Here is a 25,419-nt window from a genome sequence, read left to right as displayed (position 1 = left end):
AAGGTAGCTGAGTAAATTTTAAACAAACATCACTTATTGCTTGCTAGAGTAAACTGAAAATGTTAACTTAAAACACTCTGCTTTCTATTATAAAGTAAACTTCATTTTTTATTTTTGTTTGGTTTGGTTTGTTTAAGGTTTTTACCTCCGCATCAGATGTTAAATGCTGAATTGAAACTTCATGTTGCTTTTGTGACAATTTAATTTCTTGTTGTGTGACTGTGTGGAAAGAGGGGTCCCATGTGTTGTGCTCACATACTTGACTTATCCAATCCAGTGCATCCCAGACTATCAGCTCACCCACATGAGAGCCAGTCACAAAAGTCAAATCTAGACAAAAGCACAAAGCCGCATATTATAAATAATGCATTTCAAACTAGGAAGCCGCTCTACAAAAGCAACAGCTAAAATGCTGCTAGATAAAACCTGTTTCTAAGTTAGTGACTGGAGTTTGTAGTATGTATTTGGTTAGGTAAAATCCTCTGTCCTTTCAAAGATGTTGGTAATCTGATTTCCTTTTATTGATATAAAATTAAATAAATGTTTTGCAAAACAAATCAGAAAGGAAAGCATTTCAACTTCTGTGATGTATACCATGACAAAGAAAGGCACCAACAGCAGAAGCATGCACAAATGCTAAGGGTTTTTGTCTTCACCCTGCATGAACAGACACTTATACTTTATTGGTGATTCACTGGATCATCCTCTCTCAGGCAGAATATACAAGTTATTTCTTGGTGTGGAGAAGCTAGATAACCTAGAATGCATGATAGGTGGTGGTGTAGGATAGGCATTATTAAACACAATTGTAAATTGGGCATGTTGTGAGACAAAGATCATACGCTCTTGGGTACAGGGACACAGGTGTGTGAAATCTAGGATGGAAGCACCACCCAGAATATTCATTTGGACCTTTATGGAGGTTGAGTTTGAAGGGTCACTGTTTGGCTCCTGACTAGAGAGGGCCAGAGAGCTAGACTATGATCAGGAAAGGAAGCATTGCTGAGCTCTTAAAAGATTAGGCTTTCCCTCCTAGAGTAAGAAAGAGAGGTTATCAAAAGCTATTAGGGTTAATCTGGTTGAATAAAAAAGCTTAACGGTTTCTCAAACCCAAAAATGGGAGTGTAGCGGGGTGGTCACCCACTCCAGCCTTAAGAGGCTTAAAACAGCCTGGGGAGAGGGCTGTGGCAGGGAAAGAAAAGCGGGGCTGATTGGGAGAAGCAGCCTCAGCTGGGGGCCACGCCCCAGTCAGGCTGCGGCTGGCTTAATCAGGGTCCAGCTCGCCCTTATAAGAGGGCAGTGGGCCAGGAGCCCACAGAGTCTCTTCTAGCTGTGGCGGGAGATGGGCCTGGCTGCTAGGGAGCTTGAGAAGGTACCTGGAGTGGAGCAGGGCTGGGGGAAGGCCAGAAGAGCTGGGGAGCTCTGGCCTGGAAACCTCCCAGGCTGCAGACCTAGTGGAAGGCCAAAAAGGGTACTGGGCTTGCAGGGGGCAGCCCATGGGTAGGCAGAGGCAGCAGATCCAAACCCCCCCCCTCACCTGTAATGATTGGCTTATACACTGTAGTCTACCCCAGTGTGTGGGGGCTCAATGGTGACTGGCAATAGCCAAAGACTGAGATGAGGTGGGGATAGTGGGTGGGGTCTCCCTGGGGAGGGGAGACCTAAAGACTGTGGGGGTACTGCCAAGGGTCAGCACCCTGAGTAAAAGGGGCACTGGGGTCTGGGAAGGACAAGGGGGCCAGTGGCAAGAGGGATACTGGCCTGCAGAGGGTGCTCTGGAGGCTGGAAGAGCTAATTCCCTGAGAGTTCCAGCAGGAGGTGCCGCTGGCTGTCTGCACCCCATTACAGGGAGGTGTAGTCAGTGGATTCTGAAGAGATCTACAGAGCCCCCAACATAGAGTTAGGGAAAGCAGCCAGGATTGCCCAATATTTACAGGTAAATGTCCTGAGAGAAAGGAAAGATTACAGGAAGGAAAAAGGTTGTACCAGCAACCCAGAGATATCAGTGTTGAACAGTGTGTGTGTCCATGAAGGGGTGGGTTGTGGCAGCTGGTTTCCCCCACTCGTGGTTTTAGAGGGTGGGGTTGAGTTGTCTACCATGATCATCACATCATATACATAGAGCAGTTAGTGGGGTGCCTCTTTAAACCCAGCATTGTTCAGCTCCTGGGATCAGAACCAATGGAAAACTGTGGGGGGGGGGGAAAATCTCATAGCTCTTGCTATTCTAGAATCTAAGCTTTCATTTTCCCAGTTTTTTTACCACATGGCACCAAAGAGGCCATGGTGCAATAACCCTGATGCAAGAAGCTGCTATGCCAAATCCACAGGAATCCTGGGCACAGGTAGACTTGTAGGGAAGGGAGAAGCAGGAAAGGGTGTAGCAAGGCCAACATAGGGGCTTCTACAGCAGGGGCGAAGTTAGGGCAACTCTCAGGCCTACCCTACCCATCAGCAGGGGCTCTATCAGCTCCTGCAGCCTCTGTACGGAGAAGACACACGCTAACTCATCTTGGTCCCTGTGCCGGTGGAGGGATGAATCTGGCTCAGACTCCTGAGCTGTTCGCTTGTTCAGATGGGTTTGCATTACTATTGAACATTAAGCCAATTTAAAGCAACACTAAAATCATAACTTGATTTTTTGTAAGATTTGAGTGTCCATAATGTGCTGCAAACTTTTTTTTTAAAAAACAACACAACATTCCTTCAAACTTTGTAACTTCTATTATAACAACCTCCCATAGTCATATAAATTAAGCAATTTTAGGAGGTCATGGAAGGGAATGATAGAATGGTGTTTTTAAACTTCCAATACAGCAATAGCAAAAAAAACCACAATACAAACCATGAATTGGAATTCTATTTCTGTCACTGACATAGGTTGTGACTAGTCCAAGGCACAGAGGAGCCAATCTGGCTTAGCTTCCCTATCCATATAATAGTGATAATAGTACTTCCTTCACTGGGATGTTGTGAGGATGAGTTAGTGTTTGTGAAGTCCTCTGATATAAGAATTTCATAAGCATCACTACATATAGTTTTTAAATTTGACTATCTTCACAACTCCATTTGAGAGTTCCTCTAGCGGTTAGAAAGCTTTGTTCCAGTTATGTGTCTGGCCATATGCAAAATAAACTTTGTAGCTGAAAACATTCCACTAATAACCAGAAATACTAACTAGTCTTACCATTGACACTGACCAATGAGAGGATATTATCTTGATGGTCAACCAGGCGTTTTACTTCAAGGACATCCCAACCTTCAGAGCCCTCTGTGGAAACTACCAACCTAAAAATTACTTAAGATAGATGGACAAATTTTCTAAATAAGCATTATCGTTTGTATAGAGTAAAATGCAGCTCTGTTTAAATGAGGAACACAACTATGAATTAAGTATGCTTTAGATGACGCAATGCAGTATGTACTATACGGTTTAGGACAGTCTCTTTTGTGAGGGTTTCAAAGTGCTATGGGCTGCTATGCTCCAGCTATATATTTTTTACCTGCTTAGCAAGAGTTATGATACTTTGGTGGTGATGTAATATTGTACCTGGTCTCCTGCTAATTGGAGTTCTCTTCAGACTCTCACCTCTGAACACATTTGAAAGACACTATGTGCTGTGATCTTTTTTAAAAAAAGACTCCTCATGGATGACAAACATGTAATCCTGTTATTTTACTTTGAGCTCTGAGAGTGTCTAGTTATGTGCTCTGGGTAATATTCCCTGGCTGGCACCTTGCACGCATAAGCAGACTCTAGAGATGCCTAGAAAGGGTAAAGAGTCTGGATTGGGGGCTGGGGAGAGGTGAAAACAAAATGGAAGCTCAGATAATGAGTTCCAGAGCAAGGTTAAGGAGAAATTTGTCTCCTGTATTAGAACTAGGCACCAGGGGTACTAAGCTACCAAAACGTATAGAGCTGCTACAACCAGTGTGCACACATTTTGTTCTTAGAGACAGAAACAAGTGGGAACTTGGTATAAAACAATTTTAAAATCAAAAGACCATGATTCATTATCATAAACTTGAATTAACTGTAAATCATAGGCAATTTACTAAGCCATATAGGAACCAAAATGGATCTGCACAATAATGGATATGGTACTAGTTAGGTAATAAGACACTGCATCATGCTGAAATTTTAAAATGACTGAATGCAAGTAACTAAGTTATGAAAAAGACTACATGCATCATTAAACCACTAATAATATTTAAACTGGAAAAAAGTTAAGCAGCTTAATAAAATATCCACACTTTAATTTATTTTCCATCTTGTTTTTGTAAACAGCCGTTTTCTTTGATCCATTCATATCAGCCCCATTTCTCCCTCTTCCCCACCCCCATCTGCCCGCTTATTCTTGACAGGATATTTTAGCTTTAGTTCAAAATACTTTTATCAGAAATGGTAAAATGCCACCTGATTCCTAATTTTGAAACACACAGTAAGCCAGAGAATCTCATCCCACCACAAAAGTGTTGCTGAGAGTGGCTGAGACATAACTTTGCAGAAAACAAGCAAAAGAAGTTTGTTTGTTTTTATTTTGTGGGTTTTTTGGTTTTAATAGAGTGCAGTGGCTGTCCAGTACTGCAGCTCCAATTGCATTTTACTACTTCACTTGCAAGGGGACCGGACATTGAGTGTTACTCTCTACCAAAAAGCTGAATCAGAAGCATTCTTAAAACACTAGTTTTATCAGTTGTAATATGAAGTGAAAAAAAAAATTTTTTTAAACAACATAGCCAGCAAGGCAGCCCAGATTGGGGAAACATGTAGGTAAGTATATATATTGGAAAAAAACAAGGAAGGAGGGAGCTGATAGTGGCATCTGGCTCCAATTTTCCTAGACAGTTTTGATAAAATGCTTCAATCCATGTGTTCTTGCAAGCTAGACTTTTTCTTATATGCAGTAAACCTCTTGAATATTTTGAGGGTTGTGGGAAATTACGTTGAAATGTAATATACTCACTCAACTCTTTGCCAAGAGCTGCTGCAACGCAGTTTTTAGGCAATTCAACCAAAGCGCTGATAGCTTTAAAAACATCCATAAAGAAAGGGAAAAGGTTATCCTCCATACAAATATAATGCAGTTAAGAAATAGCCCTTTTTTCATCATTCTCAAAATTAGGGACTTTAATATAAGAAAGGTTAGTTCCACATTCTCAACACACAAATGAGAGGCAAATTGATATCGCGTATGTACGGGTAACACAAATACACTGTTAAATATATCTTCTATGATTTATCAATTCATATGTATTTCAAAACATTTTAACAGTAGCTTTTTACAAACAATGTTTATGTTTAGTAAAGACAATGGGCTAGATCCTCACCTGGTGTAAATTAGCAAGTCTCCATTGGCTTTGATGGAGTTATGCCAATTTACACCTGCTGGCTCTCTAACCCAGTATGTTTTACTTCCTAACTTTAAAAAAAAGTTAGAGACAAAAAACAGGCATATTCTGCCACACTACACCATTCACATTATTTTAAACGCTGTGGGCCTGATCTCCAGAGATGCCGAGTCCCACTGAAATTAAAGGGAGCTGCAAGTCTACAGTGCCTTGGAAAGAATTAGGCAATATGACAAATCTCTTGTAACGAGGGATTTTGTCACCATTACAACTGTAAAATGACCTAAATGCTTGTAGTCTTGTGGAAACTGTTGGACAAATTTAGAACATGAGGGCATTCAGCACCTCACAGCATCAAACCCTTCCTCAGGAAACTGTCCCATAAACTAAGAACAGCAGTGGTTTGTGACTGTCCACCAGACAACACTATATACACTTTAACAGGTTTATAACTGTTTTTATTAGCCCAATTACAAACTGTTGGCATTGTTTGTAGCTCTAAGCTATACAGATATGATTGTGTGATTTGGGTGCATTTTTAATTTGCATTTCTTTTTATTGTATGTGCTGAATGTAAAATATAGCACAGCTGATTTTTATAGGTAGTATTGAGTCCACGAATAAGGTAAATCAATATATAGTTAGATTTGTATGCCTTTACTCCAAATTTCTATTTCACATTGTGTGTGTATACAGAGAGAGAGAGAGAGAGAGACACACACAAAGGCAGATAAAGCATATTTGTATAGATTTATCTATTCTAATTTTAAAGATCTAAGATTACACATACTTATGCAGAATAGCAACATACAGATAGATAGTACTCCTATAGCAATTAAGTTAGAATAGGTAAATTCATATAAATGCAGTGATTACATATACAGGACATTTTACATCCATATCTGCTCTCTCTCTCTCTCTCCAGATAAAATGGAGATTAGTGAGATTCTACTCTAATCCTCAAACCAACCTTATGAAGTAACTAGTATCTATCTCTTTCACATGGGGAAACTGAGGCACAAACATTTGTCTGAGACCACAGAAGGAGTCCATGTCAGACCTGGAACTAGAAGTCAAGAATTTCTCACTTCCAGTGCCATGCGTTAACCGCTACACTATCCCCAACTCCTAGCTTTTGAAGTGTGTAATAAAACAAAGGCAGACCAGCTCAAGCATTAGGATAGGTGATGTTTCTCATATGAAAACTCAGCCTATCTTTGTGATCAGGCCACTGAGGCAGTTTAAAGATGTAACTGTTACAATTGCAATGTATTTCATAGATACATTGGGGAAAATGAGTTCAATATTTACATTGGGGAAAATGAGTTCAATATTTACAGATATTGCTGCACCAGACCGTAGCTCTCAAGGTCCCAAATGTGTGACCCTTTTCCTCTTCCTCCCTCTATACCATTTCCTTGGGTGTTCTCACACCTTTGTAATGAGGACTCACAAATCTGCCTTCTCCCTCCTCAGCTGTCTCTCTACCTCCCTCCCTCACATCTTAGCCTGTCCCTCAGACATGTTCTCTTGGATATCTTACTATGAACTTAAATTTAACATTACATCTAATCCTTCCTCCCAAACCCTTCCCACTCCCTGCTTTTTCTGTCCCCATGAACAATATCACCATCTTCCCACTCAGGTCCATAACCTGGGAGTCACTGTCTAAGCCTTGCTTTCCCTTGGTTCACATCTCCGAGGCTGTGTCCAAATATTGCATTTCTTCCTTCACAGTATTTCTAAAATCAGATATTCAGTTTCTATCTAAAACCTGTATATAAGTCCTCCTCCTCCTATCAATTACTACCACTGCTTCCTATCTGGCTTCTGTATTTCCCCATTCCCCCACACCTGCTATGATCATCTTCCCGGCCATAGCTCTCCCTCTCTGAATCCCTTCCCTGGCTTCCTCTGTCCCACCACATCAAGTTCAAAATCTTTGCCCCCACTTTCAGACCTCTGCTATGGTCTGCCACTGATTCCAGCCTTGACAGCTTATCTCCCACTGCTTCTCATCTTCTTCCATGCTGCCACTTATGTGTGAATGCCCATCCCAAACTGATCTCTCACGCCACTGCTTCCTCCTCCTCCAAACCCCTCCACAAACAGCACTTCTTTTGTGCCATCTACATAAGAGGTCAAGGGGCAACTGGGTACAGGCATACATTTTTATATACTTTATTTTTTTCATAAATGTATGTAATACACATTAAAATTGTGCATAGTTAATTGCATCCCCTTTGCCACATATCCTTCTTGTCCTCCAAGACTGTGCGGGTGAAATCGCTGACTTTAATGGGGCCAGAATTTCACACAAGCTTTTTTGCGGTAGGTTCTACGTCGTCTTATCCATTTGAATTGTAGCTAGGACAATGAGTTCCTAGTCTGAAGGGAGTTCTCTTAGGTGCTAGTGCAATATAAATAAGAACAACTAGCTTTACGCTGAGTGAAAGACACACAATGAGGGTCAGAGCAAACTGTTTGAAATGCTGTACAACTATCTTTAACTTGCACAAAGTTCTCCAACATCTCCACTCCAGGAATAAATAGTAAAATACAAGCAGATTGTGAGGGCTGGAAGTAATACTAGGTCTGAAATGAGTGGCTTGCCTCAAAACTTGGAGGTAGGAGGTTAAATTGTGTATTTGTGTAATCCTCCTGTGTATATAGGGCTAAAATATCTCTGGTCTCCTATTTTATGACAGGTATATGTAGCTATTTTGGCTCCAGCTGTGTACTGAAAAATTCCAGTATACTAGATGCCTTAAGAACACTGCTGCATTTTTTTAAGCTTTTACAAACATATTTAGATGATACTGTATTTTAATGCATTGATTTACTAATAGTTCAGAGCAGTATGAGTTTCTAAGTTCATATCTGATTATATTTACTAATCCTATTCAAAGATTTCCTTTTGTTTATATAAAGGATTGAATCTTGTAATTAAAACCCTTGAAACCTATGTACTTACAAAAAGTCTAGTTCCCTCACAGAGGTATAAATCACTAGGCTGTGGATCTGGCCCTCTGCAAGGGAAATGTATAAGTCACTAGTTGAGGATCTAGTCCAGCAAGTCAAAGTTAATGTACAATTATTGAAACTTGACATTCTAAAATGCTTATAGCACAGGTTATAAGTATCCTTAATTCTGAAATGATTAAGTTGACATTTTTAAAACTAGACAGAGGGCAGCTTTAATATATAATGTTATCTTTAGAATTAAAGAGAATTTGCCAGGTTTCATTTTGCACCATTATACAAACCCATTTTACTTACACTTTATCTGCTATAATGAGCCATTTCCATTTTTTACCTGCATCGGTGAGATGACTGGTCTTACACAAGAGATCTAATTTTCTGTTCCAAACACATAGATCACTCCCTCCAGATAACCATACATCCAGTCTTTGAAGAACTGTCAAACACTGCAGAACAAAATCAGATATATGGCCCTTACAAAAGTTCTTTGGGGAATTTTGCAGTGAAATGATTCAGCTTTAGCTAGGTAAAACTGCAGGTACTATGAAATACATTAAACTCTCTTTCCTTCAGAACACAGAAATTACTTGTGAAACATCACTATTTTTACTAACATGACTGTAGGGCCTGATTTCAGAGGGGTTCATCATCCAAAGATCTCAGTGAAGGTACTGAAAGCCAGATCAAGGGTGAAATCCTGGCCCCACTGAAGTCAATTTCACAGTTTCAGATGTTTACATCTGAAATTTCACAGGGTTGTAGCCCTGAGGCTCCTGACCCAAAAGGGGGTTGTTGGGCCAGGGGTTTACAAGGCAATTGTAGGGGGGTCATGGGATTGCCACCCTTACTTCTGTGCTGCTGCTGGCATGGGTGCTGCCTTCAGAGCTGGGCAGCCAGAGAGCAGCAGCTGCTGGCTGGGCACCAAACTCTAAAGCCAGCACCACAGAGTGAGGGTTACAGGGTATGGGGGGTGGATTCCCGTACATATGTTTTTTCCTGGCAACCTCCACTCAGGTCGGGAGCTGACAGCCACCCTCACTTCTGCACAGCCTTCAGAGCTGAGCTCCCAGCCAGCATCAATGGAGCTTCCTGAGGCTGGGGGAGGTTCTTGGAGGTGGGTCTGACCCAGCTCTGGGAGCAGCTCCTACACGGGAAGAGGCAGTACCGTCCCTCCCCAGCCTGAGCTGGGACTAGCAGCTAGAACCCAGTCCATGGTAGGAGGCCCCTCCCCTACAATAGCCAGCTTTCATAGGGGAGATCAGACTTCGCAGTTCATGGCACATGTTTCACGGCTATGAATTTGGTAGGGCCCTCAATATAACTAATAATGCAGCTTGCCACTCCATATGGCTGGGAAGATTTTCTAGGGCTGTCATTTTTGGCTCTTCCCCTCCCTGACTACCTAACTGTAATACATCTATAATCGCATGGTTGGCTGAAGCACCTCATTTGGATCTCAAAGTCATCATGGAGCACTGGAAGTATCCACTCCTGGTGGCTGTGGAGCATGATCTCCTGCGGACAAAGTGACCTTTACACTCTATCTCAGGAATCTCTTAAAGCATGTAATGTGAGAGAGTTTTCACTTTTATTTATTAAGAAAGTCAATTATTTTGATTTCTATGCAGTATTCAGGGCTTAAGATTACTAGTAAAACCGAGGTGTGATTTCTCTCTTTAAACAGAGCAAATTATTTCATTTATAAGTGGTGATTATTGGTGCATAGCATCTTACCAGAAATCTATTTATCATTTTCTTTATAGGTTTTGTTTTCTTTGTTCTTTACCAGATTTGCATCTGCAGGAGATGATTGAATTGTATTTGTGTGGAATGCTCAGGTTAGTTTAGTTTTTGAATGGGGTATGTTCTGGAATATGGATGTGGATAGGAGTGGGAATGTGGGGAGCTGATTTTGCTCTTGAACTGATCTAAATCAAGAACCAGCCCACTGAAGTTTAGCTGAGCTGTGTCTAGCATAATGACTGCATGCCAAACAACTGAACATGTACACAATTTTCCTGAGGAACACAAGTCGGAAAAGGGAAATGGCAATTGTAAACCGTTTATAACTGAACCAAACTTGAACAGCCCCAAAGCTTTATCCCTGTCCCATTTGAAAGATCTGGTGCAACCAATGGTGTTAGAGAGTCCCCAAAAAAGTGACAATCTTTTATAATGGAATAAATAAAATGGTTGCTCCCAGTTACTTCCTTTTATTAAAACCTTTGTCAGTATCTAGATCTCAGTCGCTTCTCTACCTTTGAAGTAAGTGGTCTTAGCTAACTAAAAGGTAGGTTATTCATTTTAAAATATTCTGTCTTCACATATCTCACACTAGCTTTCACTACAGGTGTATTTTTATTTATTTATATATATTTATATGTATTTTTTATTTATACACACACACTTGGACTTTTCTTTACCTTTACAGTGGAATGGAAGCATGACACTTTCTGAACTTGCCTGCCACTATTGCAATCCCATTCCTGAATTCATTTATTAAGGAAACACACAAGGTCATAACGTTTCTATGTTTAGTTTATAATTAGATGACAGAGTTTGAGAAATAAAAATGTAGAGACACATGGATTTTCTAAATACTAACATCTTCAAAATTTGGACACTTAGTGTCATTTCAAACACTTGTTTGTTACATATGCATTGTTTTTGTGATAGGGACCATGTCTACTGTGTATTTGAACAGAGGCTAGCACAACCAAGCCCCAGCCTTAACAAAGGCCTTTGGGTCCTTCTAAAATATAAACAATTGCCACCCACTCTGCTGCCTGGCTCATTGTTCCCTTTAAAATCAGTTGAATCTTCCTAAGATTTAAGGATACAATAACTGTCCTATCAGCAGATGCTGTTAAGATCAAATGATTTTTTTCTTCATAAGCACCAGATGAAGGAAATGCTGCAATAGCTGTAATTTTGTGCGTGTGTCCATGTAGCTCAAATAACTTTTCTCCAGTCTGGAAAAAAAAATACAGCACATTAAGGGTAACATTTTCAAAATCCACTCAATTCCAGTGAGACCTAGGTGCCTAAGTGACTTCTGAAAATGGGGACTTTAGGAGTCTGTCATTTAGGTGCTATTGAAAATGTTACCAAGATTTATTATACCTAAATAAACCTGTTACTATGAATATAGGGGGATACTATGAAAGATCTATACATTCAATAACTGGAAACCACTTAACACCAGTTTTTTAGATGAATATTTCAGAATTTAACTTATGTATTTTAATGGTTTCATTTTTAGCTTAAATATTAGCCAATTTACTTCATTTATACTCTATTGACATCACTTTATTTCTCATTTGCTGGCAAAACAAAATCTGAAGGGTTATTTTAAAAAATAAAACCATTTGACTTACTTGAAACTACCTTTATCAATAAGAGTATCTGACTTAACATTTACTGTATGAAACTCAGTATTGTATCTATTGTCTACACCCATAACATGAGACCGTTTTAGCTTTACTACCTAGCATGAAAGTTAATTAGGGATGCAGACAGTTGAAATTGTACACTTGTGGACTAACAATATCATATTTTGGTTTTTTATTAAATACAAGTCATTTCAAGCATGTAAGTGTGTAGAAGTCGAAAAATAGAACTCTACGGTTGGACACCCACAAATTTTACATCCGTAAATGATTTGTGTGCATTTTCACATACATTTCTCGAATACTGATTCTCTCACACACAATTTTCTGTTTCATATTAGAGGGTTATGAAATGTCTTCCATAAGAAATATTATGCTTAACTGAAACTCTTCAGAAAAGAAGGAAGGAAAGTTACAAGTTCCCCTGTTCCTATTTTAAGTTACACTATTGTAAATGTTATGTATAACTTTTTTCAAAAGGTCTTCATAAAAAGTTTAGTCTCTGAGATTTCTCTCTGCCTCACTTGAAGCTTAACATTAAGCTTTAGACCGTTCACTGATCTGCCTTTCAGCCTAGTAAATATCTAAATTACTTACAAGGCATCCTCCTCTAAAACAATTCTAACAGGTAACCTGCAAGATACTTACCTTCTCTTTTTTTTATAAGATTGTATAGGGAGAAAACAGCATGTTTATTATTGGAAGTATCACCTCTAAAATGCAATATTCCTGTGACAAGTGTTACATTCAACAAAATACTTTTAAAATACTGGAGTGAGACCAGTACCATGGCAAGCAACTAAGAGCTCTTTCCTTCTTATTAACTCCATGGAAGTGACACTGAAGTCAGTTCTTGTATTAGGCTGCAAAGATTTGCACATGTGCTTAATTTTACACTATGAGTAGCCCCATTTTACTTAATGGGAGTAGGCAGACTGCAAAAAGTTACACTCATGCATAAGCAGTGCTTAACTTGTGCCAAGACTTCCAGGACTGAGCCCTGGCACCGCTAGGCTTGGTAGTTCATAATAACCTGGCACCTCTGGGCTGGCAGTGTCAGTTATGAAAATTAAAAAAAAAATTGCTTGAGCCCAGTACCTCCTTCATTACAAATTAAACACTGTGCATAAGTCTTTGCAGAACTGGGGCCTCACCATGTTGTCTGATATTGAGAAGTTCAGCAATCAACATCTTAGCAGCTACTGAAAACATTTTAACTTGTGCTTCCAATACTTCATCTTGCACTGAATATTTTCACACACATTTTTACTTCTCTTTTCAAACACTCAGTTTCACATCCTACTTCCCTGAAGCTGAAACATTCTTGAATTGGTTTTTATTTTTGTACCATCAGACATGTCTATAAAACTCAACTTATTTGTACTGTGCTTGGACTGTCTCTTGGACTGATTCTGCCCTTGCACTAATTTTACATTATGCTAGACACAGCTCAACTAAACTTCAATGGACTGATTTTTTATTTAGATCAGTTCAAGAGCAAAATCAGCTCCCCACATTCCCACTCCTGTCCACATCCTTATTACAGAACAAACCCCATTCAAAAACTAAACTAACCTGAGCATTCCACAGAAATACAATTCCATCATCTCCTGCAGATGCAAATCTGATAAAGAACAAAGAAAACAAAACCTGTAAAGAAAATGATAATAGATTTCCAGTATGATGCTATGCACCAATAATCACTACTTAGAGCAAATTATTTCATTTATAAGGAAAGAAATCACACTTCAGTTTTACTCGTAATCTGATGCATAAAAAGGTACCTTTTAAGCTCCAAATACTGCATAGAAACCAAAATCATTGACTTGCTTAATAAACAAAAGTGAAAACTTTCTCACATTACATGCTTTAATATTCTCATTGTTGAGAACATTATTTAATGTGTTCTAAGCATTTTGTCACTATTCCCAATAGTAGCCTGTACTACAGAATCCAGTCTTCTTACTGCTTAGGTTTATATTGGGGATGGTGGAGGAGAGGGGGGAGGTCATATCCAATAAAGCCAAATCCTAGTCTATTAGCCTTCTTATCTAGCCAAGTAATTTAGAGAGCACTACATAACAAGTTACACAGCATGAGGATTAAAGTCAGGCCAGGCATACAGGAATATTACAAGTTCTTTTTTTAAACTGACTTTACAAAAGAACTCACAAGGGGATTGTATGTATGCTGCTATGCATAACACCTGCTGAAACCCAGCTAAAGGTCGTATCCTGCATCTACACTAGGAAAAAGCAGCTGAGTTTTGGTTCTGTTTTACCTAAATCCAAATAAATTTGACCTGTTTCCTTACCGAGAGAGCACCTCAGTAAACATGCCTAAGCCCTGTCTACACTAGCAGTTTACTGTCAGGGAGCTGCACTATTGCTAGAGAGTGAGTTTTCCTAGTATCGATGCACCCTGTTTAAGGAAAGTGGCCATTCTCCGGCAACTGAAAACTGAAATGATATGATCTGAAGACATCTGCATCTGGCTCTTGACTGGGGATACAGCTACATTTTAACTTTTAGTTGTTCTAGGCCACAGCCCAGGATTAAACACAACTAAGCAACAAATGTGTCCTTGAACAAATGTTTGTGTAGTGTTTTTACACTAGAACTTGAAGTCCTCTCAAAAAGAGTAAAAAAAACCTAAAAGGTGATAGTGGTGAGAGATGGAGAAGGGGGGAAAGGAATTATAATCCCAGAACTTGATCATACTAAAACCACAGTCATTTTGGGTGCATTTAGCCACCATTTGTTAAAAGCAGAACACCACATAGCTAGGAATAATGGTCAGGGCTTTCATAGACAAGGCCAAATTGCTGCAGTTGCAGCTTTGCTAATCAAAATTTAAAAAATTAACAAACCATAAAAAATAGGGGTATTTAGAACCAAGGTTGCGAACAAGTTTTTTATCATGACTAAAAATATTAAAAATCCTTTGCTAATAAAAAATAACCAATTTGTTAAAACTTAAAAAATTGGTAACCCAGTAAGGCTTATTATAAATTCTCTTTTATAAAATGTAGCTATAAAAATTATGTAAAAATAAACACCACTGAACAGTCTGAGGGAGCTTTTCTTCAGGCAAAGAGGTGTCACCTCCTTGCCTGAACAGCTGTATGGAAGAAGGCCCTCTGGAAGCCTGGCTGGTAATCACTCAAACCCAAAGTCTGAGATGGTTAACTATGCTTGGGGTGCTCTGAACTTATTGCTATAGTGCATATATGTGGGTGCTTAAAACCTAATAAAGTAGTTTTAGGTAAAAGCACTCTGGTTTGTATCAATCCTTTATCAAAAGGAAGAGCTGTGTCCCCATTAACTTAGCAGTGTCAGGAATAAGTTAAGTTACCGCTGTTTTAGATTCAGAAAACCCTAGGTAACAGTGGTGGAAAGGAGGGGACAGTCAGTACAGTTTGTTGTGCAATAGGGAGGAGACAGTAGAGCAGGGTTGCAACCTGTAAATTTCCATATTGTAATCCGCAAGTTGATTTACGGATACATTCCATTTCTGGGGCTCAGGCTGGTAGCCTGGTCAAGTAAGAAAATGTAAAAAAAACCCAAACAATTTTAAAAAAAATTAGGTAACAGCTTTTGACAAATTTTGTACAAAAATATGGTAATGGACCCTGGAACCTTCACTCACGCTGGGGCATTCCTGCAGCTCTAAGCAAATGGTTTCAATAATAAATAAAATAGATCAGTTAAAGGCAAGAATAAGGGACTTAGAGAAGTACAGAGTCTACACACAAGAAAAGGAAATAGCCTAAATGCAGAATCAGACACCCTTTGGGCTACCACCCTGATTCAGACAACACAAACAGTGACACTGCACAAGCAAGTATGTAACCAAGAGAAAGAAGTTGGAACAGGAAGTATCTGAGTTGCAAAAGCAAACTAATAGAAGCAAAGTTAGAGCCTTACTGAAGGAATCCCAGGATAAGACCCAGGCAGATCACAGGGAATGTAAGAGACAAAGTTGTGCTCTCAGAGCCATGTTGGCAGAGCAGAAGGCAATAGAGGCTGTGATTAAAGGAAGCAGTAGCTTGGGGGAGGGAATGTGTCAGAGGAAGACCCTGATTTGTATCCTGGTTGTAATTATCAAAGGAATAATCCCCTTATAATGACTGAACAAACTTTTTGCAGTGGGGTTTTAGGACCAAAATGTCTGCTAATGTGAGATTTATAATTACTTTTTAGGGTGTGGTTCAGTTTAATTACCAATTCCTTTTTTTAATATTGGTTTGAATTATATATGTCCTGACTAAATTGGTAAAGGAGGGCTTTAAAATGCATATTTTTAGGCCATTTATTTTATGGGGGTTTTGGAGAAGCCATTTTTGTTATATTGGGCTGTATATTAACCATTTTATTAAGGCATTTAATTATTAAATATTGTATTTTTCCTAAATTTTTTGAATGCCTTTGAAGTGCAGGGCAAAATCTCCCAGTCCCCTTCCGGTGCTATTGTTTGTAACCTTGCCTCCCCCAGACTTTTTTGCCCACTGTTTGGGGTGTAAGGAATTCTTTTAGCTTAAAATTTATTTGCTTTTCCCCTGGTGCTGCCCACTTGGGCATGTCAGTCCATAAATGAACACATTTGGGCTTACTACAATTACATAACAGCCTGTCAGTTCCCACCCAGCGAGAACCATATGCACCTCGGTAGTTTCCAATTTCCCCCCATGAACAAATCCACTCCCCCCCACTATTTCCTTGTGTATACATGAGGATGGTGGTATTGCCACTGAAGTGGTAAGGATTCCTTAGTCACCAGCATAGACTATTTGCAACCCAAACCATAACACTGCCAGTTCTTGCTCATATCCATGCTCAGATTTACTTTAAGTTCAAGCCTTTTAAATTTTACTGAAGTGGGGTCATATTCATCCAAAAGGCCTAAAAGAGTGATCCGTTTTTCTGGGACGTTGGGATTAGTAGTGATGTCAAGGGTATTGTTTACTTTACATTTTATTGTTGTTTATGGGACTTTTCCCCATGCCTTGAACACAACAGGTTTCAGATTTACACCACCAAAGGAGCAGGTCTGAAATCCAAACACCAACAAAAAGCAGTATACAGGAGAACACTGTTTCCAAAAAAATTTAGCACTTACGTGGCTAATTATTTAACACACAAAGCAATACAAACTTCCCCTCCCTATATAGCAGGAGGTACCACTGGATATTTAAGCTAAACTTATTTTTTTTATCTAGATGTGTTGGGTTTGATGAGGGTTTTTTGGGGGGAAGGGGCTTTTGAACTTTGTGCTTTGAGCCCCCACTTGGGGCTCAGCAAATTCATCAGCAGTAATTTTGCTTAGGACTTGCTAGGGCTGGACACATGACTGTTGTTAATTTTGCTAGTGAGTATGTATTTTATCCGAAAGTAGTAGGCACCAGATATTCCCAATGCTGCAAAGCCCAAACTAGTGCCGAAACCACCTTTTCACAGGGGGTGAATTCCCTCTTTACCTCACTGGAAGATTAGGAGGCATATGCCACAGGGCAGAGCCCTGTATCATGGTTCTGACTTAGTACAGCTCCCATCCCCCTCCCAGTAGTTGCCAGTTGCAGCACAAACAGGTGTCCCACCAGGGGATATGCAAAGGCTGGAGTTTGAGCTAAAGCTTATTTTAATTGAACCATGGCTTCCTGCTGTTGAGAGCCCCACGCCCACTCTACTTCCTTCCTTAACCATTAGGAAATACGGCACTGGTGCTTTACGTGTTGTAACTATTGTGCTGATAAAACTCCAGTGCTATAAATTTTGGGGCTTTCAATATGCACTCCATTATTTTTTTTTTAAATTAGACTGAGTACAGACTGTAGACTCACCTGCAAATTTCACAAGAAAATTCACCATCTACTCTTGTGTCCTGTATCTGGTACAGGCCATTTTCAGAGGAAAGTACAAGGAACTCCATAATGGACAAATAGGGAATAATCTGCCTATAGAGGAAGTTTCTTTCTAATTTTAGATACTAGTGGTTGATTTATATTTTAAATATGGAGGAGTTCTATCCCTTCTAAACTTTTACCCAATAATATGAATGTTCTAATTATCCATAAAACTATCATCTTTATTTAATCCTAATCCATTTTTAGCCATTATGATATCCTGCCACAAGGTAAGTCTATGTTGCCTTTCAAACTTAAACATTTTCTTGCTCTTGTATTAGACAGTCAGTAAGTAGACCTAATGTAGCTTCTCCTTACCATCATTTGATATACCTCTATCAAGTCCCCTCTTCATCTCCTGTCTTAAGTGAACAGACAATCTTTTCAATTTCCCCTCATTTGGAAGTCTTTCCATGCCTCTACTAATGTTGGTTTCCCACTTTTGGGAACCTTCTATTTCTGCTATATCTTGTTTGAGATGGGGTGGCCAGAACCAAACACAATAGTCAGCCACTCACATTTTGGACATGAACACTTTAAATGTGGAAACCTATCCTTCAATTAAATGATGGGACACTGACACTTGAGCAAAGATCTGAAAAGAAACCTGACCTTTGAAGGAGAAGGCATGTGTAATTCATCAAATATAAGATGTACAGTGTTGTTGTTTTTTTAAGGATTTATTTTTAAATATAAAGATATCTGTAGGATGGCTGGTTCTACAGTATACATTTTGTTCACCAAGCTGGAGTTTCATGGGTCACCTGATTCTTTTCCAGTCATGATCACCATCCTCTATAACCTTGTCTGCTTCCTGGAGGAGCAAGGAATGGTCAAATGAGCAACAAAGAAAGCTATTCTTAAAATGTGTTATGAACTCAGTTTAGTTTAATATGTCAAATGCTAGGGTATTACATGCAATTTTATCAGTCCATTTTTTGGAAGACTCTTGCTGAGGCTTACCCTTCTTTAGTGATCTTCCAATCAATATGACCCTCACTTCATGTTCAAAAAATAAGAAAGAAACAAAGAAAAAAGCAGCTGTCTGTTAGGTTGATACAGGATTTATTTAGTATCTTCAAAAACCAATCTGAGAAAATTTTCCACTCACTGGTTTTAGCCGAGCCACTGAGAAAACAAGAAAATCCTTCTGCAAAATTCTCAATAAGATGATATTATCTAAAGACCTGAAGCGTGAAGCCTGGCTTACAACAGTTAACAAAAAAACACAATGGGATAGCTTCAAAAACTAAATAAAAACATTTCAGAAACTGAATAGCAATACTAATTTTATTGGGGGAAGGGGAGAAAGCAGGTGAAAAATTTTCCGCTGTTTAACAACTACTATGTTCATGCTAAATAAAAAAAATGAAATAACTATCCATTGACGCAAACTATTCTGAACAGTTCAAACTCAGAATATTAAACACCTATAAGATACTAATGTAACTTATTTCTTATCCATATCTGACTTATCCCGTCCTCCAACTTACTAGTCCATCTGTTTTTTACATTGATTATTATTTGTTTAGTACCGCAATGTGTTTGATACAGTACAATGAAGACAGTCCTCTCCTGAAGTAATAGAGGATTTGTTAACATCAGCAGATGCCTCTACTCTGCCTCAGGATGCTCCAACATTTCTACTATAAAGCCACATTTTCAAAGATTAATGAGATTTATTCAGTGTACATATTCTGAAAATACGTACTGTGAAGAAATATTAAAATAACTAGTCTGAAATTGCTGTAATGACTACCCAAATCACCAGAAAAGAACCTTACGGTTTTATTTGAATCTTTGTGGCCTATTTTAATGCTACTTAGAAAAATCAATCATAAGCTGCATGTATTTCCTTATCTATAATAGTTCTAACACATGCTTAATTTAAACACGTATCCTGCAGACCTAAAGAATTTTGTCCCTTTTGTAAATATTTTCAAAATTGTCAATTCTGTGAAACTTCGGCAAGCATAAGAGATCGTGGGAATTCCACATTTGGATGAATGCAGCTGCCTGATCAGCAGACACTAGGGGGGAGAGAGTCTTCCCGCAAAGTGCCTGTACCCTTGAAAGTGCACTGAGCTTAGAGAAGGCCAGGAGTTGAAATCTCACCTCTGCTGCTTGCTATTTTAGATTTCTAGGCACTTTGCAACCCTTATTATTGAATAAAGCTTCAAAGTTCTACCCTAAAAGGCAGTCAAGTATTATTTCCCCTATTGCACAAATTTAACTGAGAGATGGTACAAGATCACTTCAGGCAAAGGTGGGAATAAAAGCCAGGTCTCCAAAATGTCAGTGCTAAATCTTTCACTCACCCACACTGCCTTCAGAATGACCATGCCAAGTCAGTGTGCATGCCTCTCTGGTCTGTAACCACTGGTCTAACCATGAGACGACACTCTCTTCCTAGACTTCACCCCAAACAGTTAGACGAGGTTATAAGTAAATTAGAACTGGACTGATAATGAAAGCATTGGGGAGTACATGAATGAAGGCACGAAGCTGAGAATGAGAAGAGGAAAAAGGATTGGGAGATGCAGAGGGAGTTGAGAACAGAGGCAGGAAGAAATCAGAGGAGACCAGGGATGAGGAGGTTATGTAGGACTTTGAAAGGGGCTTCTAGCTCCTTGTGGAGCTAGAATGAGGTACTGAAAAAGGAAACCACTGACAGCTTGCTGGGTAAAGATGACAATGGTCAGAGCAGTGGGAGAGGAAGACTATTTTGGCAGCAGCATTTTGAATAGACTGATGGGGTGAAACAGTGAGAAGCTAGAAAGGAAGTAATCCTTGCAGTAACCAACACTAAATAACGATGAACCTAAGTTTCGACAGTGGGTACAGCGAGAAATAGATGGATTTAGGCAATACTAAAATTAGGAAATATGGAAGACTTCCAAAGAGACCAATATAGTTGGAGAAGGAAAGAGGTTGTGGGCCTAGGAGACAGGGAGGGTATGATAACAAAGGAAAGGCAAATAATTCATTTTCAGATAAATCCATTTTGAATGGACAGTGGGACATCTTAAAGATGTTGAAGTACTGTGTACCGTTTGGAGTATTTGATTACAAAGAGGATACTAGAGAATTGGAAAAGGTACAGAAAGGGGCAGCAATAATGTGAAAGGCAATCCCAGGACCTGTGTGCTTTACAGATCACATAACACCCTCTAAAATAAGGAAGCATTAGCCCCATTTTACAGGAACCTGAGGCACAGATAGTTCCTCTTTGACCTTGGTCAAGCCACATAATCTGTGTGGCAATTATAGGAGCAGATCCAGAAACCTGAATGCTCAAGAAGCAAAAGTTGCAGGAGAATGTTTAAATTTCAGTGAAATGACTTTTTGCTTTGAATGTAATGTTTTACTGAACATATTTGCATTAATTTAGATCTAAATTACCTGATATTTAATTTCTGGCAGAAAAATTATCAAAATATTTCTTAATTTTCATGGACTTCCACTTATGTATTCCTTTGGATGTAATACAATAATTTGAAAAAATCTCTTACCTGCAATCATCTATTTGTACTAGAAATCTCACTATATCATGATGACCTTTCAGTACAAGGAGCTCAGTATAGGGATTCTGTATTTGTTCTTCACCTAAGCTCTGCACGGACGATTTCTAAAAATCCATCAAGAGAAATCAATCATGAATACCTCAATTTGTATGTATATAATTCATTTTTAATTGTTTTCAGTCATATCTACCATAGTGTGTGTATAAAATACATTCACAAATAGATCATTCATATAAATAAAACTTATCCCCAAACATGAATTTAACATAACTATCTGTTCCCTTAATGGAAATTATAACAAGGCATTCCCTCCTATTTACTTAAATTAGGTAGATTATAATATGGAATGTACTTTGAGTTACTGTACAACATTTAAACTGGTTTAAAAAAACCTAAAGCAACAGTCCCTTATTGTTTTAGACATGATCTTGAATAACTAAAGAAAGCAATTGGTTAACAGCTATGGTAGCCAGTTCAGAGTGGTAGCCGTGTTAGTCTGTATCAGCAACAACAGCGAGGAGTCCTTGTGGCATCTTACAGACTAACAAATTTATTTGGGCATAAGCTTTCGTGGGCTAGAACCCACTTCATCAGATGCATGGAGTGAAAATACAGGAGCAGGTATAAATAAATGAAATGATGGGGGTTGCTTTACCAAGTGTCTGGAATCCTCTTCCTGTCCCAATAAACTACACCTTTAAATTTCTCATTAAACTGCCTTTTTTCTGAGGTCTGTCAACCCTATATGATGTCCCCTCTTACCAACAGTTTCATTTTAAAAATTGACAGCCAAGTTTAAAACAAACAAGAAGAAATGCTTTTAGACATGCAATACAGGTTATCCCTTGTGACCTTATCGCAAGACATTAAGGCCAATAGTTTAGTAAGATTCAAAAAAGGCTCAATTTCTATTGAATAGCATCTGCAGTTACGCCAGCTGGGGTAATTACAAGGGCTATCACTTATGCTCATGAAATAAGCTGATCACCAGCCAGGGTCAGCAAGACACTTCCTCCATAGCATACTATTGCATTACTAGATGCACGATGTTGATGGCAGTTCTCTAACTTTTCCTAGTATAAGCTACTGAGAGCCATTGGCTTGCTTCAGTATGGCTATTCTTGTGCTTCAAGCTTCCACCATTTTTGGAACAACTCAGTAGTGTACAATTCTTGTTTTATCAGGTGTCATTGCTAGATACCTTGAAACTCGGTGGCAACTCAGTGTCAGAGTACTCTCACAGTTACAGCTTAATTTTACGAGCAAATGTCAACATCTTCATACCTTCAGGACTGTCTCAATGTTCTTTTGAGACTCAAAGGACCTATTATTTTACAGCAGCACTAAAACATCTACTGGACAGACTGTGTAGCTTCGCTAGATAGCTATCTTTGTCACAGACCAATCACATGACTTGCCCGAGGTCACTTGGCAGCACCAGGAATAGAGCCCAGGTCTCCCAATCCAGTCCTCTATCCATTGGACCACAGATTTAAGATTTCTACAGACCTGAGACTCGAGACGCTGTCTCACCCTTCCTTATGGCCATGGTTAGTATTAAAACTGCAACACAATCACTGAATAACATCCAATCAGGGCTCAGATTGGGGTGGAGGGACATGGAGCAATACACCATACTAAACCATCTTAAGCTGCCATTTTGCAATCCCCAATTTTTCATTTTTTTAAAATCAAGTCTCTGCCCTTTGAAGGTTTTCTGTGCAAGTACTAGGCCATTTCCAAGCTCCATCCCTAAAATCTCATTGAGATGCCAAAAATAAGCAGTAGATTGTTTTCTTGACAGTCTAAGGTGCTTTACTGGGCTTCTTGGGTTTGGTCCTGCTTTGAGCAGGGGGTTGGACTAGATGACCTCTTGAGGTCCCTTCCAACCCTGATATTCTATGATTCTATGATTCCTGCCTCGGTGAGGTTTGGCTATACCAGGGGTTCTCAAACTGGGGGGCAGGACCCCTCAGGGGGTTGCAAGCTGGCAGCCTCCACCCCAAACCCCGCTTTGCTTCCAACATTTTAATGGTGCTAAACATATATTAGAAAGTGTTTTTAATTTATGGGGGGGGAGCTGCACTCAGAGGCTTGCTACGTGAAAGGGGTCACCAGTACGAAAGTTTGACAGCCACTGGGCTATACCCATGGGCTCTGCTGGGTTTCTTAGACTTGGCTCCTTCATGAGCGGAGAAAAACATTAAGGGCTAGTTCCCTTCCAACTGCCCCTCCTCCAGCCCTTCGCCCCCTCCCCGCCCTGCCTGCTCCTGGCCCCGCCCCCTATCCCACCCGTCTTCAGTTCACGCGCACGCTCTGGTCCCTCCTCCCAGGGGCAGGGGCGGGGCGGGGCGGCTGCTGCTGCTGCTGCTTTACCTCGGAGAGTCCCTGCGGCTCCCGCCCGCCTCCCATCAGCCATCGCAGCATCGGGAGTCCAATCGGGCCGGAGTGAAATCAGCGCCTGGGGAGGGGCAGCTCGCCCGAACAGCGCCCTGACACTTCGATGTTGTCCCTCGCTGCCTCCCGTACGTGGGGTTGGCAGCGTCCAGGAGCAAAGTGGCTTCCGCGCGCCGCCCCGCGGCACCACCTCGAGCTTGGGGAAAAGTCCTTATTAATCGAAATCGGACCGCGGCCGAAGCTCCGTGGCTTCCGGTGGCGTCTGCCGTGCTTAGCTCCAGAGCCAGGCAAAGGGCTAAGAGTGCCGAGCAACTGATCAGCCCATTGCTCCATTGTTCCCTCTTATTCGGCTCCTCTCCAAGCTAACTAATCGACATCTTTTCACTATCTCTTCATACAAGACTTTTTTCGGGCCCTTGATCATTCTCATCACCTTCTCTGAACCCCCCCCCCTTTATTTCTGGAATATCCTCGGTGTGAATTATACTGCACACACTCTTCCAAATGAGGCCACACCATTGATTTATGTAAAGGCGGATTTCGTGTATTGTATGGTGTCAAGTATCACGGTAGCCGTGTTAGTCTATCCACAAAAACAGCAAGGAGTCCAGTGGCACCTTAAAGATGTAACAGATTTATTTGGGCATAAGCTTTCGTGGGTAAAAAACCCACTTCATCAGCTGCATGGAGTGAAAATTACAGATGCAGGCATTATACCATGACACATGAAGAGAAGGGAGTTACCTCACAAGCGGAGAACCAGTGTCTCTTCACATGTCATTATGTAATGCCTGCATCTGTAATTTTCACTCCATGCATCTGAAGAAGTGTTTTTTTACCCACAAAAGCATATGCCCAGATAAATCTGTTAGTCTTTAAAGTTTCACCGGACCCCTTTCCTTACGTATCCTAACATCTTGACTGCGGTGTGCATTGAGCACAGGTTTTCACTGAACTGTCTACAGTGACATAACAGATCCCCTTCTTGAATTTTACCATTCATTTAGGCACCTGTAAGGGGTATGAGTAATTTAATTTTTTTCCTCCAATGTGCATACTTTGCATTTATCAACATAGAATTTAATGTGCCATGGTGTTGCCCATTCATCTAGCTTGTTATGATCTCTCTGAAGTTGCTCACTGTTCCTTCTGGCCCTAACTTACATAATCAAACTTTGTCAACATTTACTATGTTATCTGAGGTACCACGAATTTCCCATATCCCAGAGTAGGAATAACTGTGGTATCTCTGATACTAAAGTATGGTAATCAAATGCTGACCTTTTAATGGTGACCAATTTATGCACTGGAGGAAAGCGTATTTGGGTCTGAAATGAGGCATTATGCCTTGTAAAAATAAAATTAAGTATTGGTGAAGCCTGAAGGAGTTCAAAATGAAGGATGGCACCTGATCTTTAAATGTTACATAACTGTATTTTATTCTCATAATTATGTATGTGCCAGTTGGTAGAGTGTCAACTTTATGTATAGTTCCATAACTTTGGTGAGTTTTTACCAGTCTTAAGCCATTGACCTTAACCATAATGTGAACTCAGTATTTAAAGAAAAATGGCTTGTTATTCCAAACTGATGCTCCAATTTCAGTGGGTCATTCCTGCAAAATAATCATTGGAACTAATTACATAAATTATGTGAGTGTTTGCACAGGATCAGACCCTACAGGTGTCTTGATACACATGGTTTGTTAATAAATTATATAGTCAATTGCTTGACCACACTTTGGTTCATTATTTCATTATGAAATATACTCATTGTCAGTCAGGTTTATTAATATGGTACAGGAAAAAGGTTCTGTACGATACCAGTGTCCTAAGAGCAGTCCCGTGCTGCAGTGTTACATTCCTCTTATGCA

General features: G+C 39.8%; 1 protein-coding gene across 3 annotated transcripts in view; it reads right to left on the bottom strand.

Moving 5' to 3' along the window:
* The window catches only part of WDR41 (WD repeat domain 41), a 40,599-nt gene extending 16,835 nt beyond the window's left edge, over positions 1-23,764 (bottom strand). The window contains exons 1-9 of one of the 3 annotated variants that reach the window (XM_077817008.1): positions 23,526-23,764; positions 21,138-21,253; positions 13,299-13,347; positions 11,175-11,306; positions 10,758-10,820; positions 8,669-8,780; positions 4,968-5,030; positions 3,188-3,298; positions 146-330 (exon numbers count right to left, since the gene is read on the bottom strand). In XM_077817008.1, the coding sequence (XP_077673134.1) occupies positions 146-330; positions 3,188-3,298; positions 4,968-5,030; positions 8,669-8,780; positions 10,758-10,820; positions 11,175-11,306; positions 13,299-13,347; positions 21,138-21,253; positions 23,526-23,576 (882 nt within the window). In that variant the 5' untranslated portion in view covers positions 23,577-23,764. The remainder of the gene's footprint in view (positions 1-145; positions 331-3,187; positions 3,299-4,967; positions 5,031-8,668; positions 8,781-10,757; positions 10,821-11,174; positions 11,307-13,298; positions 13,348-21,137; positions 21,254-23,525) is intronic. The other 2 variants (XM_077817009.1, XM_077817010.1) reach the window with 2 other exon arrangements.
* Positions 23,765-25,419: the final 1,655 nt, after the last annotated feature.

The sequence above is a fragment of the Eretmochelys imbricata genome, chromosome 5 (genome assembly GCF_965152235.1).
Source record: "Eretmochelys imbricata isolate rEreImb1 chromosome 5, rEreImb1.hap1, whole genome shotgun sequence".
Taxonomy (NCBI): domain Eukaryota; kingdom Metazoa; phylum Chordata; order Testudines; family Cheloniidae; genus Eretmochelys; species Eretmochelys imbricata.
The sequence above is the reverse complement of the archived record's forward strand: the minus strand, read 5'-3'. Positions and strand labels throughout refer to the sequence as shown.